At 44.9% G+C, this 20,131-nt stretch overlaps 1 protein-coding gene across 1 annotated transcript in view; it reads right to left on the bottom strand.

Moving 5' to 3' along the window:
- The window catches only part of LOC107123385 (catenin alpha-3-like), a gene marked incomplete at its 5' end in the record, with an annotated part of 139,269 nt that overhangs the window by 69,746 nt on the left and 49,392 nt on the right, over positions 1-20,131 (bottom strand). Inside the window, one exon of the mRNA XM_015426626.1 lies at positions 1,508-1,664. Within this exon, the coding sequence (XP_015282112.1) occupies positions 1,508-1,664 (157 nt within the window). The remainder of the gene's footprint in view (positions 1-1,507; positions 1,665-20,131) is intronic.

The raw sequence follows: 20,131 nt of genomic DNA, 5'->3' as shown, positions 1-20,131 counted from the left end.
TATTGATGTATACGGGAGACTGAGGAGGGGGAGGCTACTGCCGTGCTGGAGTGGAGGGCTTCGCCCAGTCCTTCCTCCTGGAGCCGAGATGGGGCTTTCCCCCTCAGACACACACAGCCCTGGTGGCTGAGACTCAGTGCTGCTCTGGGGAAAATTGATCAGGGCCACAGAAATCCAGCTGATGGCACTTCTAGCTGAGAGCAGAGGCTCTGGAGGAACAGTACAACATGCATAAATTCTCTTTGAACGCATGCCCCACCCAAAGTAGATCCAGCACCCCTTGAAAAGTCCTGTTCGCTTAATACTTTTCATGCAGGAAAGGTAAGTAGCAGCCTGAGCTTATCAGAGCTGAGAAGCTAAGCAGCATTGGCCGTGGGCAGTAGAAGAAGAAGAGGAAGAGAAGAAGAGATTGGATTTATACCCCACCCTTCACTACCCAAAGGTGTCTCAGAGCGGCTTACAAACTCCTTTCCCTTCCCCTCCCCACAACAGACACCCTGTGAGGTAGGTGGGGCTGAGAGAGCTCTGACAGAAACTGCTCTTTTTCAAGGACAGCTCTTATCAGAGCGACGGCGTGCCCAAGGTCACATCAGCAGGTGCAAGTGGAGGAGTGGGGAATCAAACCCGGTTCTCCCAGATTAGAGTCCGCACACTTAACCACGACACCAAACTGGCTCTTGGATGGAGACCACCCAGGAAGTCCAAGCTTGCTATGCTGAGGAAGACAATGGCAAATCACCTCTGAATGTCTCTTGCCTTCAAAACCCCATAGCAGGTCATCATAATTTGACTGTGACTTGATGGCATGTTATTGTTAGTGTTAGTGTTAGTATTATTATGAAAGGTACTTGATTCTCAAGCTTGCTCCTGTATCCTACTGGATGCACACGCATGGCTATGAGTGAATGTCTCCATACTGGAGACATTTTTTTAACCTTGTATTGTATATGCTTGTACTTGGTATTATTTGAACGGTTTGCACAGGTGCTTGTGACATGTACTGCTCCGCTTGCCGTTCAAGGCTCCTTGTGGCTGAATAATCTTTCCAGTGCACTCCTTCGCCTCAGTCACAAGAAATTATAATTACATTTTTGCTTAAAACCCAAGCGTGAGTCGAGTCCACTAATTAGCTGTTCCTCTTAGTGGGAGTAAAAATGCGAGACTCTCCAAGCCTGCCTGGCAGTGGCACTAATTTCCATTGCAGGCTGCCCTACCGGTGGGTAACACGCTTCAAGGCAGACGGCGTTTTGCGCCAGCAGAAGGTGAGGTGAAGGGAGGAAGAGAGCCTCGGCTGTCTTCGGCAAACTCCTTCAGGGATTGGCAGCAATTGCATTCCTCGGTCTTCAGATTCACTTTCCCTCACACTAATTTCACACCTGGCTAGATACTGGAGCTTGGATGATATAATGCAGCTTCCTAAGGGATTGTGTCATCTCTCAAATAATCATTTAAAAAAAGAGAGAAAGGTATCTCGGGGGGAGGGGGAATGAAATCAAAAACAGCACACCTGATACAGCAAGAAAATCATCAATGCTTGTAATGTCATCCACGGCTTCAGTGAGCACACGTATGTGGTTCTCCCATGTGTTCTTATACATTTCCATGTTGCTTTTCACCACCTGGCTTTTAGGCTTGGCAGCAAGAGCTAAAGCGGCATTGACCACCTATGAGGGGAAGAAAAGGAAACACACGCCGAATGTTAAAGAGATATAGAAATCAGTCCGAAAAGCATTAAATGCATTCCAGTGTTCCTACAAATGTAATACTTGAAGTCTCAGTGAGCACACAAAGAAGAAAGACAGTATTGCTGTACTGCCATCCTAGCAGCTTAAATAAAAACCCCTGTAAGGTACCAAGTTCTCAAACTGAGGACCTCACGTGCCTTACCCTCTGCACCACCGTATTCGTTTAGCGGAAGAGGCCTGCCTGTTCTTTTACAGTGCTGCCACTGCAGACAACCAGGAGATGAAGCTGCAGTTAGGGACCAGATCAGATCCAAAAGGGCCATGACCATTCCAGCTGTTAATTTTGGCCTCAGAAGGTTGGCTCCTATGATACTTTTCCACTAGTGCAAGGGCACTTCCATCACAGAAGAAGGGGCGACTTTTGCCTGTTCCTCTTTTCCTAAGGTTGTCAACCTCCAGGTGATTGCTGGACATCTCCCAGGATTACAATTGAACTCCAGGTGACTGAGGTCAGTTCCCCTGGAGAAAATGGCCGCTTTGGAAGATGGACTCTATGGCATTGAAGTCCCTCCCCTGCCCAAACCCCCAGAATCTCCAGATATTTCCCAACCCGGAGCTGGCGACCCTCTCTTTCCCACTGCAGAGCCACACAATGAATTCAGTGAGATTATTTTGGAGTTCCCTGAACCCCAGGGTCACAATATGGGTGGGGCAGGTTATGCAGAGCTGGATTTACTTACCAGCTAAGCAAGCTACAGCCTCAGATTATGAAGGCCCTCCCCACAAATTACTAATGCACATATTTGTGGGTAATACTATGGGACTTTTTAAACTTGGCATAGCACAGGGGCTTCAGAACGTCTTAATCCCACCCTGTCTTCTTCCACTGGACTCCACATTTGTGAAAGGGGGGGTGGGGTTCCCACTGGATTCTATCCAGAGAAGCAGATGTCTCACTTGTCTGCCGGTTTCCCATCCAATTTCACCTCCAGACCTCCTGGCTTTATATTTTAATATGGAAGAATCCATTACTCAATTAATGAATCAACTAATGCTGTCAGTGCAGTTTGCATACACCGGGTGACCCTTCTGAAGTAGATTCAGAAAACTAAGCTTGACTTGTCTCATCTGCTGTTGTTACTCCTTACAACTGATGTGGCCCACCTGAATGTTTAGCACTGCGGCAGTACAAACAGACACAATCAGCCTAAACTATCATTTGCACACAGAGTGCTGCATTCCTCAGTATTCAAATAACACACCGTTTTGGCACAGAGACCTTATACCACAGTAAGGCACGATGCAAAAAAAGGATGAATGCACCACACAGCTGCTAAATAAAAGCTGCAGCACGAACATTCCTATTTTCCAATTCAATAAGGAATTGTTCTCCTATGGAGATAGGAAGGCTTCCAGAATTTTGATGGGGGCTACATCACTTCCAGTCTTACAGTAGAATCCTGAAGAGAACTACACCCTTGAGGTCAGTGAGCTTAGAAAGCTGTACCACAGCTCACAATTGAACTGTTAACGCCCAGCAAAATACCAGAGCTCAGAATGGAGACATTTTCTGCTTAAGAAATATCCAGTACTCAGAGACATTCCCAGGTAATGGTTCATTAAAACACAGAACTCCAGATCGGTTAAAAAGCTATTTGGCCTGAAAGTAAATCTTCCGTTTCTAAAGAGCTTTTTATAATAAAGCTGCATTTGACAAACAGAACAAATAAGAAATAAAACTAAGGGGGAAATTAAAATCTGTCGAGCCTATATCCTGCATCATATTGGCATTTATGATCCACTTTATTAAGCAGGCATATAACAGAAGAAATTTCTGATATAGCCTAAGCATACTCAAACCCCATTACATGTCTCAGAAATTCTGAGCTTTAAAGGCAGTTAAAATACTTTCTATCCAAAACTGGGTAGAATCTCTGTTTGTTTTTAAACAAAAGAGTAATGGATAAGAGCCAGTGTGTTGCAGTGGTCAGAGGTATGATCTGGAAGACCCAGGCTTGAATCCGCACTCTGTCATGAAAGCTTGCTTGGAGATCTTGGGCCAGCTACATGCTGTAACCCTGACCTACCTTGCACAGTTGTTGTAAGGAGAAGATGGAACATCTCTCCCTTATATATAATTGAATAAGACACAGAGTCACGCAGAGGAGAGAAAATGCACACCAACAGTGTTTCGAAGGCTGAACTGTCCGTCAAAAGCTTCCCCGGCTTCCATTGGCCATGTCACCTACGTCCCACCTCAGACGCAGCTTCATGCAGTGGAGAGAAAATGCACACCAAACAGTCTTTGGAAGCTTGCGCTGTCCGTCAGGAACTTCCCCACCTTCCATTGGCCGTGTTGCTCAGCTGCCGCTCAAGGCTACTGCCCTGCCATGGGCTGGGAGGCGGGAGGCGAGTGCTGTGTCTGAGGGTGCACTGGCAATGCGCCCCACGCCGCGGCCCGATTTCCCACCCCCACCCGAAAAGATCTATTCTTTGAGCTTTTCAGATCGTGATTTGTATTAGTCTTTACCCTATCCCCATACCCAGTAGGAGATTTAGACCACCCACTCACCCACCCTATATCAATATTGCGCGGTGTTAGCCCACTGCAGACCAAACACGGGTGCAAGGTGATCCAATAAAGACTGGAGTCTTTCAGGCTTATGTACAAGTAATTTACAGTTTATTATACAAAGCCTCCACCAAATCTTTATACTGAGTGACGTGATGCTTCGCAGACAACAGCATTCCAAGTAGGAATGAACAGTTCTGTACATCACTGAATATATACAACCATTGGCCAATCAGAGCCAATGCTGAGTCACTGTTACACAGTGCTAATTAGCTCTAGCAATAGCCAGCTAGAACCAGTCAGAGCCAGCTCTTATGACACTTAGAGCTGTCAGCTCCTGTCAGTTAGATGCCTCAGATCTACAGCATGACTTAACATTAACATAGAATACTGACACCCTACCTGTCTAGGGGCCCACTGTCTCCATCCACAATGGGCTTTGCTCCCTAGTAGGAAAATAATGGAAGCAGCTTTGGTCCACATTGGGGTGATAGGTAGGATGAAAATGAAGTAAAAAAATACATACAACCAAGTTCTCTCAGTATAGGAAACATGGAACAGAAGAAGAAGAGGAGGAGGAGGAGGAGGAGATTGGATTGATACCCCACCCTTCACTACCCGAAGGAGTCTCAGAGTGACTTACGATCTCATTCCCCTTCCCCTCCCCAACCTGTGAGGTAGGTGGGACTGAGAGAGCTCTTTCGAGAACTGCTTGTGAGAGAACAGCTCTGAAAGAACTTGTAACTGACCCAAGGTCAGACCAGCAGCTGTGTGTGTAGGAGTGGGGGATCAAACCCAACTCTCCCAGATTAGAGTCCTCACTCCTAAGCAGTACACCAAACATAAACAAATGAATGAACGTGGGTATGTGTGTATTCAGTTTGGTTTCCAGAGCAATCCTGTGCCACGCCTGTGCTATGACGGCCAGCCGCTGTGTGACTATGGCAGCACTAGTCTATTCCCTAAAGGCATAAATTATGCAGTGGCCAGCAGACAAAGTCGGTGGGTTTGCAGGGTTTTCTCTTCGTAACCAGGGTACTGTCTATAGCAACCATACCACAGCAATCAGTGGAGGCGTTGCGTGGAGGTGCATTATGATGGACAGGGCCACCAGTACAAATCAGGGGCCATATGGCAAGGTCCTTTATGTATATAGACTTATCCTTAGAATATTATCTTATTCCAGCACAAAGTTTCCCTCTCTCACAAAATCAAAATAAAATCTGTTGATTATACTGGAGCTCTAACTCTAGTGACAAGGCTTGAACTATAATGAGCTCCATCCCTTTTAACACCTTTGTTAACAAGGTTTTGCAGTCTGATTCAGTCCCAAATTGTTTGCATAATCTAGATGAGGTATTAAGACTGTTTAGACCCCTTTACATGAAAAAAGAGCCTTGATAGTCATTCCCTGATGAAGAATAGCTGATTTAATGGTGATTGCAAAAGAATGAAAAGGCGTATTCAACAGAAGCATCGTGAATTTAAATCTAACTGTGCAATATCAGCCCTCTGAGAGTTGATGGAAATGAAGAAAATGTACAGAGGACTGATTAAGACAAGGAGACAGATGTCCCTTAACAAGGAATAGGGAATATCTTATTTTAGCTATCAGTAATAATGACAATAAGGCTTTGTGGTCTATCGTCAATACTACTATAAACCCAGCCTCTAAAATCCCATACTGTATTGCCCCTTTGAAGTTGGGAATCTATTTCAAGAGGCTATTCTGCGATGCTAATGGGCCTAGTACATCTGTTATTATTCCTCTTGATGTAACAGCATCCTGGCATGATGTATCAATTATGGAGGTTATCTGCCTTATCGAGGGATTAAAATTAGGAAAAGCTCTGGGCTCTGATCAAATCCCTATTGAGCTATTCAAGGCTGATCCATTATGGTGGGCCACAATTCTGGCCCCAGTTCTCATTCAAATTAACTTCAGAGGACAAGTACCTGATTTACAGAGACATTCTATTATTATCCCAGTATTTAAAAAGAGATGCATAAGTGACCAATCCTGTTATCGACCAATCAGACTTCTCTCTTCTCTATGGTCCCTGCCACACGGGGGGAAAAAGGACGGGCAAAGTGCAGCTTTTAAAAGCCACACCAAAATAGGCCCGCCGCGGTGGGATCACATTGATCCCCTGAGTCGCGGCGCATTCCCTCCCCGGCACGATCAGATGCCGGGGAAAGCCACAGTGGGGAATGTGAGACTGCTGAACTGTGCATGTCTGAGCATGCGCAGTTCAGCCAGTAGCCAGGGATGCGCCGGCAGAAGGACGCGTCGGCGATCCAACGGCCGGCCTTGATGCGGCCGCGCTGGTAGAACCACCTCGGTAGGTGGTTTATTTTTGCTGCGCCTTTTCGGGGGTTGGGACGGATCGGGGACGGGTGCGCACCGTTTCTCAGATGTTGCGGTGAGATCGCGCCCATTTGCTGCGGCCCCAATCCGTCCCTCTCCCGGGCCAAACCTTTACGTGTGACCGGGGCCTAGGAAAACTATATTCTGCTGCATAATGCCAGTTCAAGCTTGGGTGAGAAGATGATGTTCCAGTATGTCCATACTAGGGGTGTGCATTCAGTATAAACTGAACTGAATAAATACTAAAAAAATGCCTTATCAGTATTTTTGGGTACTTATTCAGCCAAATGCAGATTAGACAATCTGATTCAGCTACCAATATAGCTGGCCCGAATACAAGCTGATATTATTTGGCTTTTATTCGGGCTAGCTATATTGCTGAGTCACACTGCCACTGCTGCAGTAGCACAGCTTGGAGAAGGCATTCTCTTCACTTGTGGAGGTATGCTGCTGTGGCGGTGCAACACTGTGAATGAAAGGAGAAGACATTTAACTTGCGCCACAGTGGCAAGCCTCCACAAGTAAACAGAAAAGGCATTTAACTGCCCTTCACTCATGGAGGCATTTTTAAAATGCCAAATAAATTTAAACAGCATTTTTAAATGCCAAATAAATTTGGATTTCCTGATTTGGGAATGTCAGGAAATACCTTTCCCCCCCATCTCCAATGGAGGCTTACAATTGCCTTCCCTTCCCCTCCCCACAATAGTCATCTTGTGAGGAAGGTGGGGCTGAGAGAGTTCTGAGAGAACAGTGACTGGCCCAAGGTCACCCAGCAGGCTTCATGTGGAGGACGAGTGAGGAATCAAACCCGGTTCTTCAGATTAGAGTCCACTATTCTTAATCACAACACCATGCTGGCTCTGGATATAAATCCTCAGCATAAATACCTATCTACAGGCCTTAAAAGTCTTATCTACTTTCTACTTTCTCTGGCAAATTAAAAAAGTTTCTGGGCCAACACATCTGTCTCACAATTAAAAACAGACACAAGGAGCCTATCTCCTCATCAAGGGTAACATTATCCATTTTCTGATGTTCTACTTAATCAGCTCTTACTAGCGTACAAGGGTGAGACTGAAAGAATCACATGTGGAATGCTGAATGGTGAATATGCACAAGGTCTTTTCTTCCTGCAGCAGCCCCTCACATTCCTCAGGAAACACTTTCGGGAAGTTGGGGGGGGCACTCTGGCAGAGAATTCAATGGGCATGAGGCAAAGCTGACAGACATGAAAACGTCTAGTCCACCTCCCTTCCTCAGGCACAGAGAAGCATTTATTGCTCATATACTTGGTGTATCCTGGCCCAATGTACTGATTCTTCCTTCACTTTGGGACAATATTACACTCTCCAGCTTCCCTAAACTTATCACATCATTTTTTTAAAAAAGACTATAGAATCACCTTCAGTTCTCATTTGGTGTTTTCTTTTTTTACACAGATGCCAGACAATGCTGCAAGATGGTCCCTTCAGGGCAGCCATACTGCTAAATATAGGTAAGGAAATTTTTACGTCATGAATTCGACATTGGAACTCTGTGTTTTGATGGCTGGTAGATAGTGCTGGGGAGGAGCCAGTGGTCGTGGTGCATGTCGGCACCAACGATGTGGGGAAATGCAGTCGTGAGGTCCTGGAGGAGAAATTTAGGCTGCTGGGCAGGAAACTTAGGTCCAGGACCTCCAAGGTAGCCTTCTCAGAAGTGTTACCTGTTCCACGCGCAGGGCCGGAGAGACAGGCAGAGATCAGGAGTCTCAATGCGTGGATGAGACGATGGTGTAGGGGGGAAGGGTTCAGGTTTGTTAGGCACTGGGATACTTTTTGGAACAAGAGGGAGCTGTACAGGCGAGACGGTCTCCACTTGTCCCGAGAAGGAACCAGGCTGCTGGCACTTAAAATCAAAAAGGTGGCAGAGCAGCTTTTAAACTGAATATTGGGGGAAAGCCGACAGGAGATGAAAAGTCTCTGGTTCGGGTTGGCTCATCTGAGAGAGGTGAGGGGGTACCGGTTGCTTTTCTACAGGGAGGTGGATTGAAATTGTCCACAGAGGCCATGGCTGGTGACATGGACTGCCGGACAACGACTCGAGATAGCAAGAGGAAGGATGCAGGCTTAACTTGTAAGGGAAATTACAGCTGTTTCTATACAAATGCTAGAAGTGTCCGAGGTAAAATCGGGGAGTTGGAGTGCTTGGTGTCGGAGGGAAAAATAGACATTGTGGGTATTTCTGAAACTTGGTGGGATGAGGAAAATCAGTGGGACACAGTGATTCCCGGTTATATATTATATCGGAAGGATAGGGGGGGAAGGGTTGGAGGTGGGGTAGCTCTGTATGTCAGAGAGGGTATAAAGTCTAGAAAGATTGAGAGGCTAAGTGAATTGGATTCGCTTCTGGAAGTTCTATGGGTTGAAATAGGGGGGCCAAAAGGAAACTTAACACTGGGAGTTTGTTATCGCCCACCAGATCAAAAGATAGAGGAGGATTATAAAATGATGAATGCCTTAAAGATAGCAACTAGACAAAAACACTGTGTAATAATAGGTGATTTTAACTACCCACACATTGATTGGGTCAATATGTGTTCTAGTCGGGAAAAAGAGATTGAGTTTCTAGACACTCTAAATGACTGTGCTATGGAGCAGATGGTCACGGAACCTACCAGGGGAGAGGCGATCCTTGATTTGGTCCTAAGTAACACTCAAGACCTGGTGAGAGATGTAAAAGTGATTGCACCGCTTGGAAACAGTGATCATAATGTTGTTGAGTTCATCATTTGTACAAATAGAGAATTGGCCAAAAAGACTCACACAACCATTTTTAACTTTAAAAGGGGTAATTTCTCTGATATGAGGGGACACGTGGGGAGGAAACTGAAAGGAAAAGTAGAAAGGGTCAAAACAATTGGGGAAGCTTGGGATCTATTTAAAACTACGATCCTAGAAGCTCAAAAAATATATATTCCGCAGGTTAGGAAAGGCACAAACAGGTATAGGAAAAAGCCTGCATGGTTAACAAACAGAGTAATGGAGGCTGTAAAAAGTAAAAAGAATTCCTTTAAGCAGTGGAAAGCTAGTCACAGTGAGGCTGATAAAACGGAACACAGGCTATGGCAAATAAAATGCAAGTCTGAGGTCAGGCAGGCAAAAAGGGAATATGAGGAGCATATAGCAAAAAACGTAAAAACCAACAATAAAACTTTCTTCAAATACATTAGAAACAGGAAACCAGCCAGGGAGGCAGTGGGGCCCTTGGACGACCAAGGGGTAAAAGGAGTATTGAAGGATGATAGGGAAATGGCTGAGAAGCTAAATGCATTTTTTGCCTCCGTCTTCACTGTGGAAGATGAGAAGTGCTTGCCCACTCCAGAACCACTGATTTCAGGAGGGGTGTTGGAAGACCTGAGTCAGATTGAGGTGATGAGAGAGGAGGTCCTAAAACTGATAGACAACTTAAAAACTGAAAAATCACCAGGCCCAGATGGCATACATCCGAGAGTTCTGAAAGAACTCAAATGTGAACTTGTAGATCTCCTGACAAAGATATGTAATCTTTCCTTAAAATCTGCCTCCATTCCTGAGGATTGGAAGGTAGCTAATGTCACTCCCATCTTTAAAAAGGGTTCCAGAGGAGATCCGGGAAATTACAGGCCAGTCAGTCTGACGTCGATACCGGGTAAATTGGTGGAAACCATTATTAAGGAAAGAATTAGTAGGCACATAGATGAACAAAACCTATTGAGGCAGACTCAGCACGGTTTCTGTAAGGGAAGATCTTGTCTCACTAACCTGTTAGTGTTCTTTGAGGGGGTGAACAAACATGTGGACAAGGGGGATCCAATAGATATTATTTACCTTGACTTCCAGAAAGCTTTTGATAAAGTTCCTCATCAAAGGCTCCTAAGTAAGCTCAAAAATCATGGGATAGAAGGACAAGTCCTTTTATGGATCAAAAACTGGCTAGTTCATAGAAAACAGAGAGTGAGTGTAGGTGGGCAATTTTCTCAGTGGAGGGTGGTAAGCAGTGGGGTACCGCAGGGATCAGTACTTGGTCCACTGCTTTTTAACTTGTTCATTAATGATTTGGAGATGGGAGTAAGCAGTGAAGTGGCTAAATTTGCGGATGATACAAAGTTGTTCAGGGTGGTGAAAACCAGTGAGGATTGTGAGGCACTCCAAGGGGATCTGTCAAGGATGGGCGAGTGGGCGTCAACATGGCAAATGGGGTTCAATGTGGCCAAGTGCAAGGTGATGCACATTGGAGCCAAAAATCCTAAATATAAATACACATTGATGGGGTCTGAACTGGCAGAGACTGATCAAGAGAGAGATCTTGGAGTTGTAGTGGATAACTCACTGAAAATGTCGAGACAGTGTGTGACTGCAATAAAGAAGGCCAATGCTATGCTGGGGATTATTAGGAAGGGTATTGAAAACAGATCAGCCAATATCATAATGCCCCTATATAAATCAATGGTGAGACCTCATTTGGAATACTGTGTGCAGTTCTGGGCACCACACCTTAAAAAGGATATTATAGCTTTGGAAAAAGTGCAGAAAAGGGCAACTCGAATGATAAAAGGGTTGGAACACTTTCCCTATGAGGAACGGTTAAGGCGCTTAGGGCTCTTTAGCTTGGAGAAACGACGACTGAGGGGTGACATGATTGAGGTTTATAAGATTATGCATGGGAAAGAGCAGGTAGAGAAAGAGGTACTTTTCTCCCTTTCTCACAATACAAGAACTCGTGGGCACTCCATGAAACTGCAGAGTGGTCGGGTTAGAACGGATAAAAGGAAGTACTTCTTCACCCAAAGAGTGATTAACACATGGAATTCACTGCCACAGGAAGTGGTGGGTGCTACAAGCATGGACGGCTTCAAAAGGGAATTAGATAAGCATATGGAGCAGAGGTCCATCAGTGGCTATTAGCCATAAGGTATAGATAGGGGCTCTGGGGCAAGTGATGCTCTGTCTTCTTGGTGCTTGGGGGGCAACAGTGGGAGGGCTTCTAACGTCCTGGCCCCACTGGTGGACCTCCTGATAGCACTGGTATTTCCGGCCACTGTGGGATACAGAGTGTTGGACTGGATGGGCCTTTGGCCTGATCCAACATTGGCGTCTCTTATGTTCTTAAGTTACTTATGGTGACTCCATAGCATTTTCAAGGCAAGAGACATTCGGAGGTGGTTTGCCATTGCCTTCCTCTGCATAACAACTCTGGACTTCCTTGCTGGTCACCCATTCAAATACTAACCAGGGTCAACCCTGCTTAGCTTCTGAGGCCTGATAAGATCAGGCTAGCCTGGGCCAGCTGGGTCAGGGTGAACTGTGCTTAAAGATTCACAAGCAATGGGTCATGGGCAACTAAAGGCTTACCAGTGGTAAATTACCACATCTCTTTTGGGCAGATCTCTTTGGGGCAAAAAGTGAACTGTGTGAGATGATGGTGGACTCAGTGCTATTTAGGTTGGGGTCATGGCCTCTGGATTACACTGGTTCAGACCCCAAAGTGAAAACAATTTGTGGTTTTCCCAGGAGTCTGTGCTGAACTACATCTACAAATATTCCAGTGCCTATTTGTTTGTAATTAAAATCTATGAACAGTTGGGATTGCAAAGAAAGATTCTCCTGTTCCCACAACAGCTTCAAGGAAGAGCTTTCCAAAGTAATTCTACTCTCGATCCACTTAACTGGTTTTGAAGTAATGGATTGCCAGGCGTTTGAAGCAGCCCTGTACACAATACTACTGTTATTTAACATCAGATTCACACACCCCACCCCAGCGAACAATTTAGCAACCTATTCGCACATGAAGTGAAAGGGACAGGCTATGTTAGCTTGCTAGTGTATGTTATATAATTCGCCTGGAGCAATCTTGGTTCATCGCTTTCAATATCCTATTTGGGAAGTACATATGCAGTGTCGACAAAGGCACAACGGTTAGCCTAGGGGCTGGCTAGGAGGCTGCAGGAGTGGCTTATTATGCTCTTGGAACCAGGATCCCACAGCTGTGACCCTGGAGTCAGCAATGAATACATCACGAGCATTTTGGTTGAGCCACCTGCACTGGCTTCTACTGGCTTCAGTAATGCAGATCTTATTATTGTCTGTGACACAAGTCCTGCATCGCCTCCTTTATATCCACACTGTAAGCAACACAAGTCCATATTTCTTTTTAGCGGATGGGTTTCCCTCTCTCTCTTTCTTCCTAATCTGTAAACTGAAGGCCAAGCCAGAAGAGAGACTGGGAGATATATATATATTCAGCTTCCAGGTGAACCGGGAGCTGATTCCAACCGGGACCATGGCACAGAGAGTTAAGCCTTCCCTCCTGCACTCTTTTCTCCAACTGAAATGGCTCCACCGAGCTGTTGTTTATCCCATTATGGCAAACATAAAGCAAAAAAAATATGGCTCCCTGGGATCATGTCACGTTGGGAAAATGGCAGTGTCATTTGGAGGGAAGGTGTGATACAGTGATCAGAGGGTCAGACTAGGATCTTGGAAGCCCAGATTTGAATCGCCAATCTGCCACGAAAGGTTGCTGGGTGACTTTGGGCCGGTCACACACACTCAGCCTATCCTACCTCATAAGACTGCTGTGAGAATAAAATGGAGAAGCAGAGAATATTGTAAGTCACTCTGTGTCCTCATTGGGGATAAAGGTGGGGTGTAAACAAAGGAAATAAATTTACAGTCCCCTCTCCACTCACACCATAGTTCCAACTGGGACCCGAAACACCCTGCTTCTCATCTGGCTTGAACTGCAGACAGATCTATTTATTTAACTACCAATGCTAACTGTGATTAATGTAATTGTTAAATTAATTTTGTGTCATGCTGAGTTCCCATGCACTTCTCAAGAGCTGCACTGAAATTGGCAGCATTTTTCTCTGGGTAAAGATGCTCAGGATCAGGTTGCCTGTCTCTCATATGGTTGTGACGTTGCATTTTTGTCCCTTCATGTTGCTCCGAAGCAAAAAATGAGCATTCAATGAAAGAAAGTGCCATATGCATAAAATGATCATTTTTGCATGTTTATAATGATATCTAAATAAAACCCACACTACAAACACTGAACCTTCTGAATACAGAGAGGAAACTGGCAGCCTAGGGGCTCAATCTGGCATAGAAATAATATCTATGGAGAAGGTTTCTTGTGTGCGCAGTGGCCCTAGGGCTTGGATTGGTATGGGACTGAAGAAGGAAAACCCATTAGGAACTAATTAGGATGCTCTTTCAGATTTTGCAAAATTATTCCATATGTAGTTTATTAGATGGATTCTTGTCAAACTGTAGCTTCATCTTATTCTGATATAATTAGGCAAATAAGAAACTTCTTGAATGCATTGTGCCAGCTCCTATTTACCTGCACTAGTAAAAAAAAATGTTTGTGTGGCATCATGGATATACAGGTAGGTTAATATTTTTTACTGAACAATACAATACTTCCAGATTCTTACCAGAGATACCTAAAGTTGGAAGTCTAGCTGCCTAAAACCCTGACTCAAACCTGTTATCCACTGACCGGCATGACTAAACACCAAGGCGCACGGAACGCTGTTACCTTCCCACCGAAGTGGTACCTATTTATCTACTTGCAATTTCTTGCTTTTGAACTGCTAGGTTGGCAGGAGCTGGAACTAGAGACAGGAGCTCACCCTGTCTTGCGGCACCCGGCTCTTGAACTGCTGAACTACTGACCTTCCACAGCCTGCAGTTCAGCGTCTTAACCACTTGAGCCACCGCAGCTCAAGTGGATATACAGGTAGGTTAATATTTTTTACTGAACAATACAATACTTCTAGATTCTTACCAGAGATACCCAAAGTTGGAAGTCTAGCTACCTACAACCCTGACCCAAACCTGTTATCCACTGATCTGGCTACAACCAATATGTGTCACAATGTAAAATTAGAGGGAGGGGAGGAGGCACTACATTCAAATAAATTTAGAAGAGAAGAAGAGGTTGGATTTATACCCTGCCCTTCACTTGGAGTCTCAGAGCGCCTTACAAACTCCTTTCCCTTCCCCTCCCCACAACAGACACCCTGTGAGGTAGGTGGGGCTGAGAGAGCTCTGAGAGAAGTGCTCTTTCAAGAACAGCTCTGACAGAACTATGGCTTGCCCAAGGTCATCCAGCAGCTACAAATGGAGGAGTGCGGAATCAACCCAGTTCTCCCAGAAGAGAGTTCATGCACTTAACCACTACACCAAACTGGCTCCCCCAATTTATTGAAATTGTTCCAGTTGACTCAACCTGTGTTGCAATTTCATATTTCTGACAAATGTTCACACCAAGACATGGATCCCAGTGAGATATGACATTCTGACATAGGTGTCCAATTACTGAGGTTGCTGAGGTTGCCCTCTTAAGTTTACCAGGAATCCAAAGAAGTCACCAAATACATAGACTGAGCTTCTTTTAGGACATAAGCAACCAATATGTTTGTAATATGTTAGACTGATTCTAACCAAAAATTTTATATGTTTATATCAAAACTAGTTAAATTTGACCACAAGCCATTTTGGCTCACATCCTGCTTGCACACTGCAAGTGGCAAGCAGGGTGCCAGTTGCTGGGTAAACTGTTTGGATGCATCTAAATGAAAATGTTTGTACCTGCCTGCATGATTGCATTGTTTTCTCACACAATTACATTTCTGCTGCCATCCATCCATCCATCCATCCATCCATCTCCATCCAGTTTTTAAAAAGGTAAACAGTAAAATGAAAAAAAGTTTGAGATTCTTAAGCTGAGACTTACTACTTAATATCTCTGGGCATTTCTGCATCTAGCATTCACTCCACATTTTCTCAACTGGGAGGGGAAAGTGTGGCTCAAAACCACATTCAAATACCTCAGGGCAACCCCACATTGACTGCAAAGTCACCCCTGAACAGCCATAAAATGACCATAAATCTATGCAGAAGGTACCATAATTTCTGATGATCAAAGGAAGTGAAAGCGGCATGATAAAAATCCGATGATCAAAGGAAATGAAAGTAGCATGCAATGCAGAGGGGAATTTCTGTTTCAACGTGAGTTTCGTAAAGCAACAGAAGTTGCTGGGTAAGCTGTTTGGATGCATCTAAATGCCTGCATGATTGCATTGTTTTCTCACACAATTACATTTCTGCTGCCATCCATCCATCCATCCATCCATCCATCTCCATCCAGTTTTTAAAAAGGTAAACAGTAAAATGAAAAAAAGTTTGAGATTCTTAAGCTGAGACTTACTACTTAATATCTCTGGGCATTTCTGCATCTAGCATTCACTCCACATTTTCTCAACTGGGAGGGGAAAGTGTGGCTCAAAACCACATTCAAATACCTCAGGGCAACCCCACATTGACTGCAAAGTCACCCCTGAACAGCCATAAAATGACCATAAATCTATGCAGAAGGTACCATAATTTCTGATGATCAAAGGAAGTGAAAGCGGCATGATAAAAATCCGATGATCAAAGGAAATGAAAGTAGCATGCGATCCAGAGGGGAATTTCTGTTCCGACGTGGGTTTCATAAAGCAACAGAGGGAAAAGCCAATGCAGAACCAGCCTCTGTGTGCCCCCAGTGTTTGCCCATGAATCCAGCTAATCTGGTGACTGTTTCTCATACTGATGTCACTGACTACACAGGTGCAAAAAGCAAGCAGTGCAGTCTAACAGATGTTGCACTTTTAAAGGATGCATCTAACTGTACAGGCACAAAGATGGGATGAACAACAAACAATGTTGAACTTTATACAAGCTGGTTAATTTAATGACTCAAATGACCATGACCTTGTAGACTTTGCCACTTCTCAAGTAAATGAGATTGTTTCTGTAACTGGGGGAAAGGAACTATAACTACCAAGCAGCAACTGTACAGTCACAAAGATGCTTGGCATGGTAGTTGCACTCATTACAAAATTCACTAGGTAACATCAACATGATCCAATCAGGAGCACGAATGGCACATAACTGAGAGAGTTTGAACAAGCTGTGGTAAGCACGCTAAGTGTACTGATCTCAGTATCACATCACATCACATCACAAACCACTGGTAGTGCCGCAGTAAGCAGAGTTACACTCTTCTAAGTCCATTGAAGTCAATGGGTTCAGAAAGGTGTTACTTTGCTTAGGATGGCTCAGGATTGCACTGTACATGACTTGGATTTTTATTAATCTAGCACAGCAGAGTACCTTTGTTAACATTTTAAACAGAAAAACATTCCACAAAGACAAAGCTGATACAAAAGTGTCACTGTGGTTTGCGCTGCTGGCCCATCAAGAGCCATCAGAGTTGAAAACAAACAAAACAAAGAAATAGGGTCAGTTGATTCTCAAAAGTTACACTGCCATACCAAAAATGATGTAGAATCTAGCAGCTCAGAACTTAAAAAAAAACAGAACTCCTCAGTTTATAGCCAACCTCTCAGCATGCTATGGATTTCTTTTTTAAAAGATATAAGATCGATGAACTCCTTCCAATGTGGAAATTAATTCCAGACCCATTGCCAGAGCACAGCCCCTGCAGCCAAGCTGTCTGCTGGGGAGCCCATTGGCTGCTAGGAATGTTCCTCAAATGATACCGAGGCAGCAAATCCATGGTGGGGCTGCTGTGCTGGCCTCAGGGATTTATCCTCTGGTTATAAAGTAACATCTGAGCTGAACAGAACGGCTGTCAGTTCTAGCCCCGTGCTGGTGTGAGCTACCAGCCTTGTCCCCAGCTCGCCGTCCACTCAGCGGTTCGAAAGCTTCGGCGAGTAGATAAAATGGGTACCACTCCTTAGAGAGGGTGGGCACACTACCCGGCGGGGGAGGTGTTAGCCAACGAACAGAATGTCCAGCTCGTAAGATCGGAAGCCTAGAAAGATCTCTTCGGCATCAAGAAGCCTGTAGGAGGTAATCTCCCCCATCCTGCCGGTTCCCCCCGTCTCCTCCATCCCCCCAGCTCGATCTCCCCCCCCCCGGCTCCGAAGCGAGGCCCGGCGGCTGCAAGCCACTCGGGCCTCGCTGGTTTCCACACCCCCATCCTTGGCTCTGAAGTGAGGCCCGGTGGCTGCGAGCCACTCGGGCCTCGCTGGTCTCTCCCCCCCCCCGGCTCCGAAGCAGTGGCGGCGAGGCCGGCTGCAGAGCGTTCCCTGCGCATGCACAGGGGATGCTCTGTCACTTTTTGGGGGATTTAAGTATCCCCCCAATATTTTTTTCAGGTTTTTAGATTTTTGTGCACACCTGGGGACTGCCCCAAGTGTGCACAAAAATCTCCCTCCCCCCCAGGAGCCCCTGATGCACGGATTTAGGTATCCGCACGCAGGGGGCGCCTTTCGGTATTAGATATATAGATATGTGTTGTCCTCCTTTACCCCTATGAATCATTGTTAGTCCCTTGTGAAATGTGTAACTGTAAATCGCTCAGAGCCAGCAGCTCTGCAGGATTGAGTGATTAATAAATTGAAAAATGATGATGATGATGATGATCATTCCTGCAGGTGACAGAGTCCACACACATGGCTAGGTATTGATTTCATGACATAGTTTGAGTCAGAAAATATTGTCTGTGTTTTGATACAGATATTTCTGGAGATATTCTCCACTTAGTAGTGTCAAACCAAACCACTGTTATCAATATGGCATCCTGGGTCTTAGCCTGGCACTGGCAAGATACCTCAGGTCAAGGTATTAGTTATGTCAATACTGTCAGTACAATATGAAGTCATTAATACAGTAGCATAGCACATAGAGAACATAAGGAGAACACATACTAGAATTTGGGCTAGATAAACAGTAATTTGGCCCTCTACAATGGCTTGGCCAGTCTAGCCACCTGGATCTCATACTATGGTAACATCAAGACTAGATGTTCTAGTACGTTGCTTATTAGACATATCTTCATATTGTTTGTATTAATTTACATCGTGTAATCTACTTTGAGTCTAACTGAGAAAGGTGCACTATAAATATAGCAAATTAATCAGTATATAAATAATTTGCAATATAAAGAGAGAAGAAGAGAAGAGAGAGAGATTGGATTTTATACCCCGCCCTTCACTACCCAAAGGTGTCTCAGAGTGACTTACAAACTCCTTTCCCTTCCCCTCCCCACAACAGACACCCTGTGAGGTGGGTGGGGCTGAGAGAACTCTGATACAAACTGCTCTTTTTCAAGGACAGCTGTGCCAGAGCTTGTGACTGACCCAAGATCACATCAGCAGGTGCAAGTGGAGGAGTGGTGAATCAAACCCGGTTCTCCCAGATTAGAGTCCGCAAACTTAACCACTACACCAAACTGGCTCTCTGCAACACAAGCCGGGATTTTCCACTGTTTTCTGCCAGTATGTGTGTAAATTGTTTATCCTTCTCCACTAAAATTTTCTCTTCCTGCTGTTATATTTTGAAGGAATATTTGGAACCACACAATAGCATAAGCTTCTTTTTTCATGTCAAGTCACAGCCAACAGTGATCACATAAGATTTTAAGGCAAGAAGACGTTCAGAGATGGTTTGCCATTGCCTGCTCTGTGTAGTGACCTTGGAATTCCTTGGTGATCTCCATCCAAACACTATCCAGGGCCAACCCTGCTTAGCTTCCAAGACCTGACAATATCGGGCTAGCCTGCTCTATCCAGGTCAAGGATTGTAAACTTTACTAAGGACCATATGTCAAAGAATGTAAAAACTGCTCAGACTTTGAGCTGGGATGGATCCAGGGTTATCAGCCAACTAGAAAATGTAGCAATGACAAACCCCGTCCACTTCCCTCCCTTTGAGGCAAGATTTTTCCCTCCAATTTTCTTTAGGTCCCTTCACTGACTGAGCAGCCCTGGTAGTGTATAATCTTCTCTATAAAGTAGCTTTTACATTCCCACCCTGTGTCAGTAATGGCTCTTTTCTCAGCCCAGGACCTGAGGGAAGGGCCAGGATCTCCCTTTAACTTAAATGACAGGAAATGGCACATCAGATGCTTTTAAAGTTCAAAAATAACAGAATGTTTTATTTAACATCAAGGGGGAAAGTTGGGTGAAGTCAGGGGTTAAAAATGCTGGGGTAAAATAGTATAATCATAAACTCTTGTTATAGATCAGGTTAGTGAGAGTTTTTTGAATGATTCACAGTTACTATAGTTCTTTATTTTGTGAGAGGCTTTTGTTCCTGGGTTTTCCCAAAACACTCCATTTCACTTTATTTGTATAATAGCTGTTCAGACCGCATGGCCAGCTTGAGCTCCACGCGGTCAAGCACAAACATCGAGCTTCGCTCAACAAGACAATGGACTATGCGGATCCTACCCCACACCAATCAGGGGGCTAGGTTCCCGGTCGAGAGCCTATGGAACTCTCGGCCACTGTAAATAACTTATTTGGAAGTACGGGTGTGTTACGGGTGGTGGTTTCATGGGGAATATAAGTCGGCCTGCGAGCCGGCTAAAGCTGTCTTGTTTTAAGCGGTAGGCGGCTCAGGGTGTCCGCATGGCTCATTGCCTTGCCTGGGCGATGGACGAGAGAGTAGGAGAACCCCGCCA

The sequence above is a fragment of the Gekko japonicus genome, unplaced genomic scaffold, assembly GCF_001447785.1.
Source record: "Gekko japonicus isolate JY-2015 unplaced genomic scaffold, Gekko_japonicus_V1.1 scaffold1931, whole genome shotgun sequence".
Classification (NCBI taxonomy): Eukaryota; Metazoa; Chordata; class Lepidosauria; order Squamata; family Gekkonidae; genus Gekko; species Gekko japonicus.
This window is presented reverse-complemented; position numbering and strand designations above follow the sequence as displayed.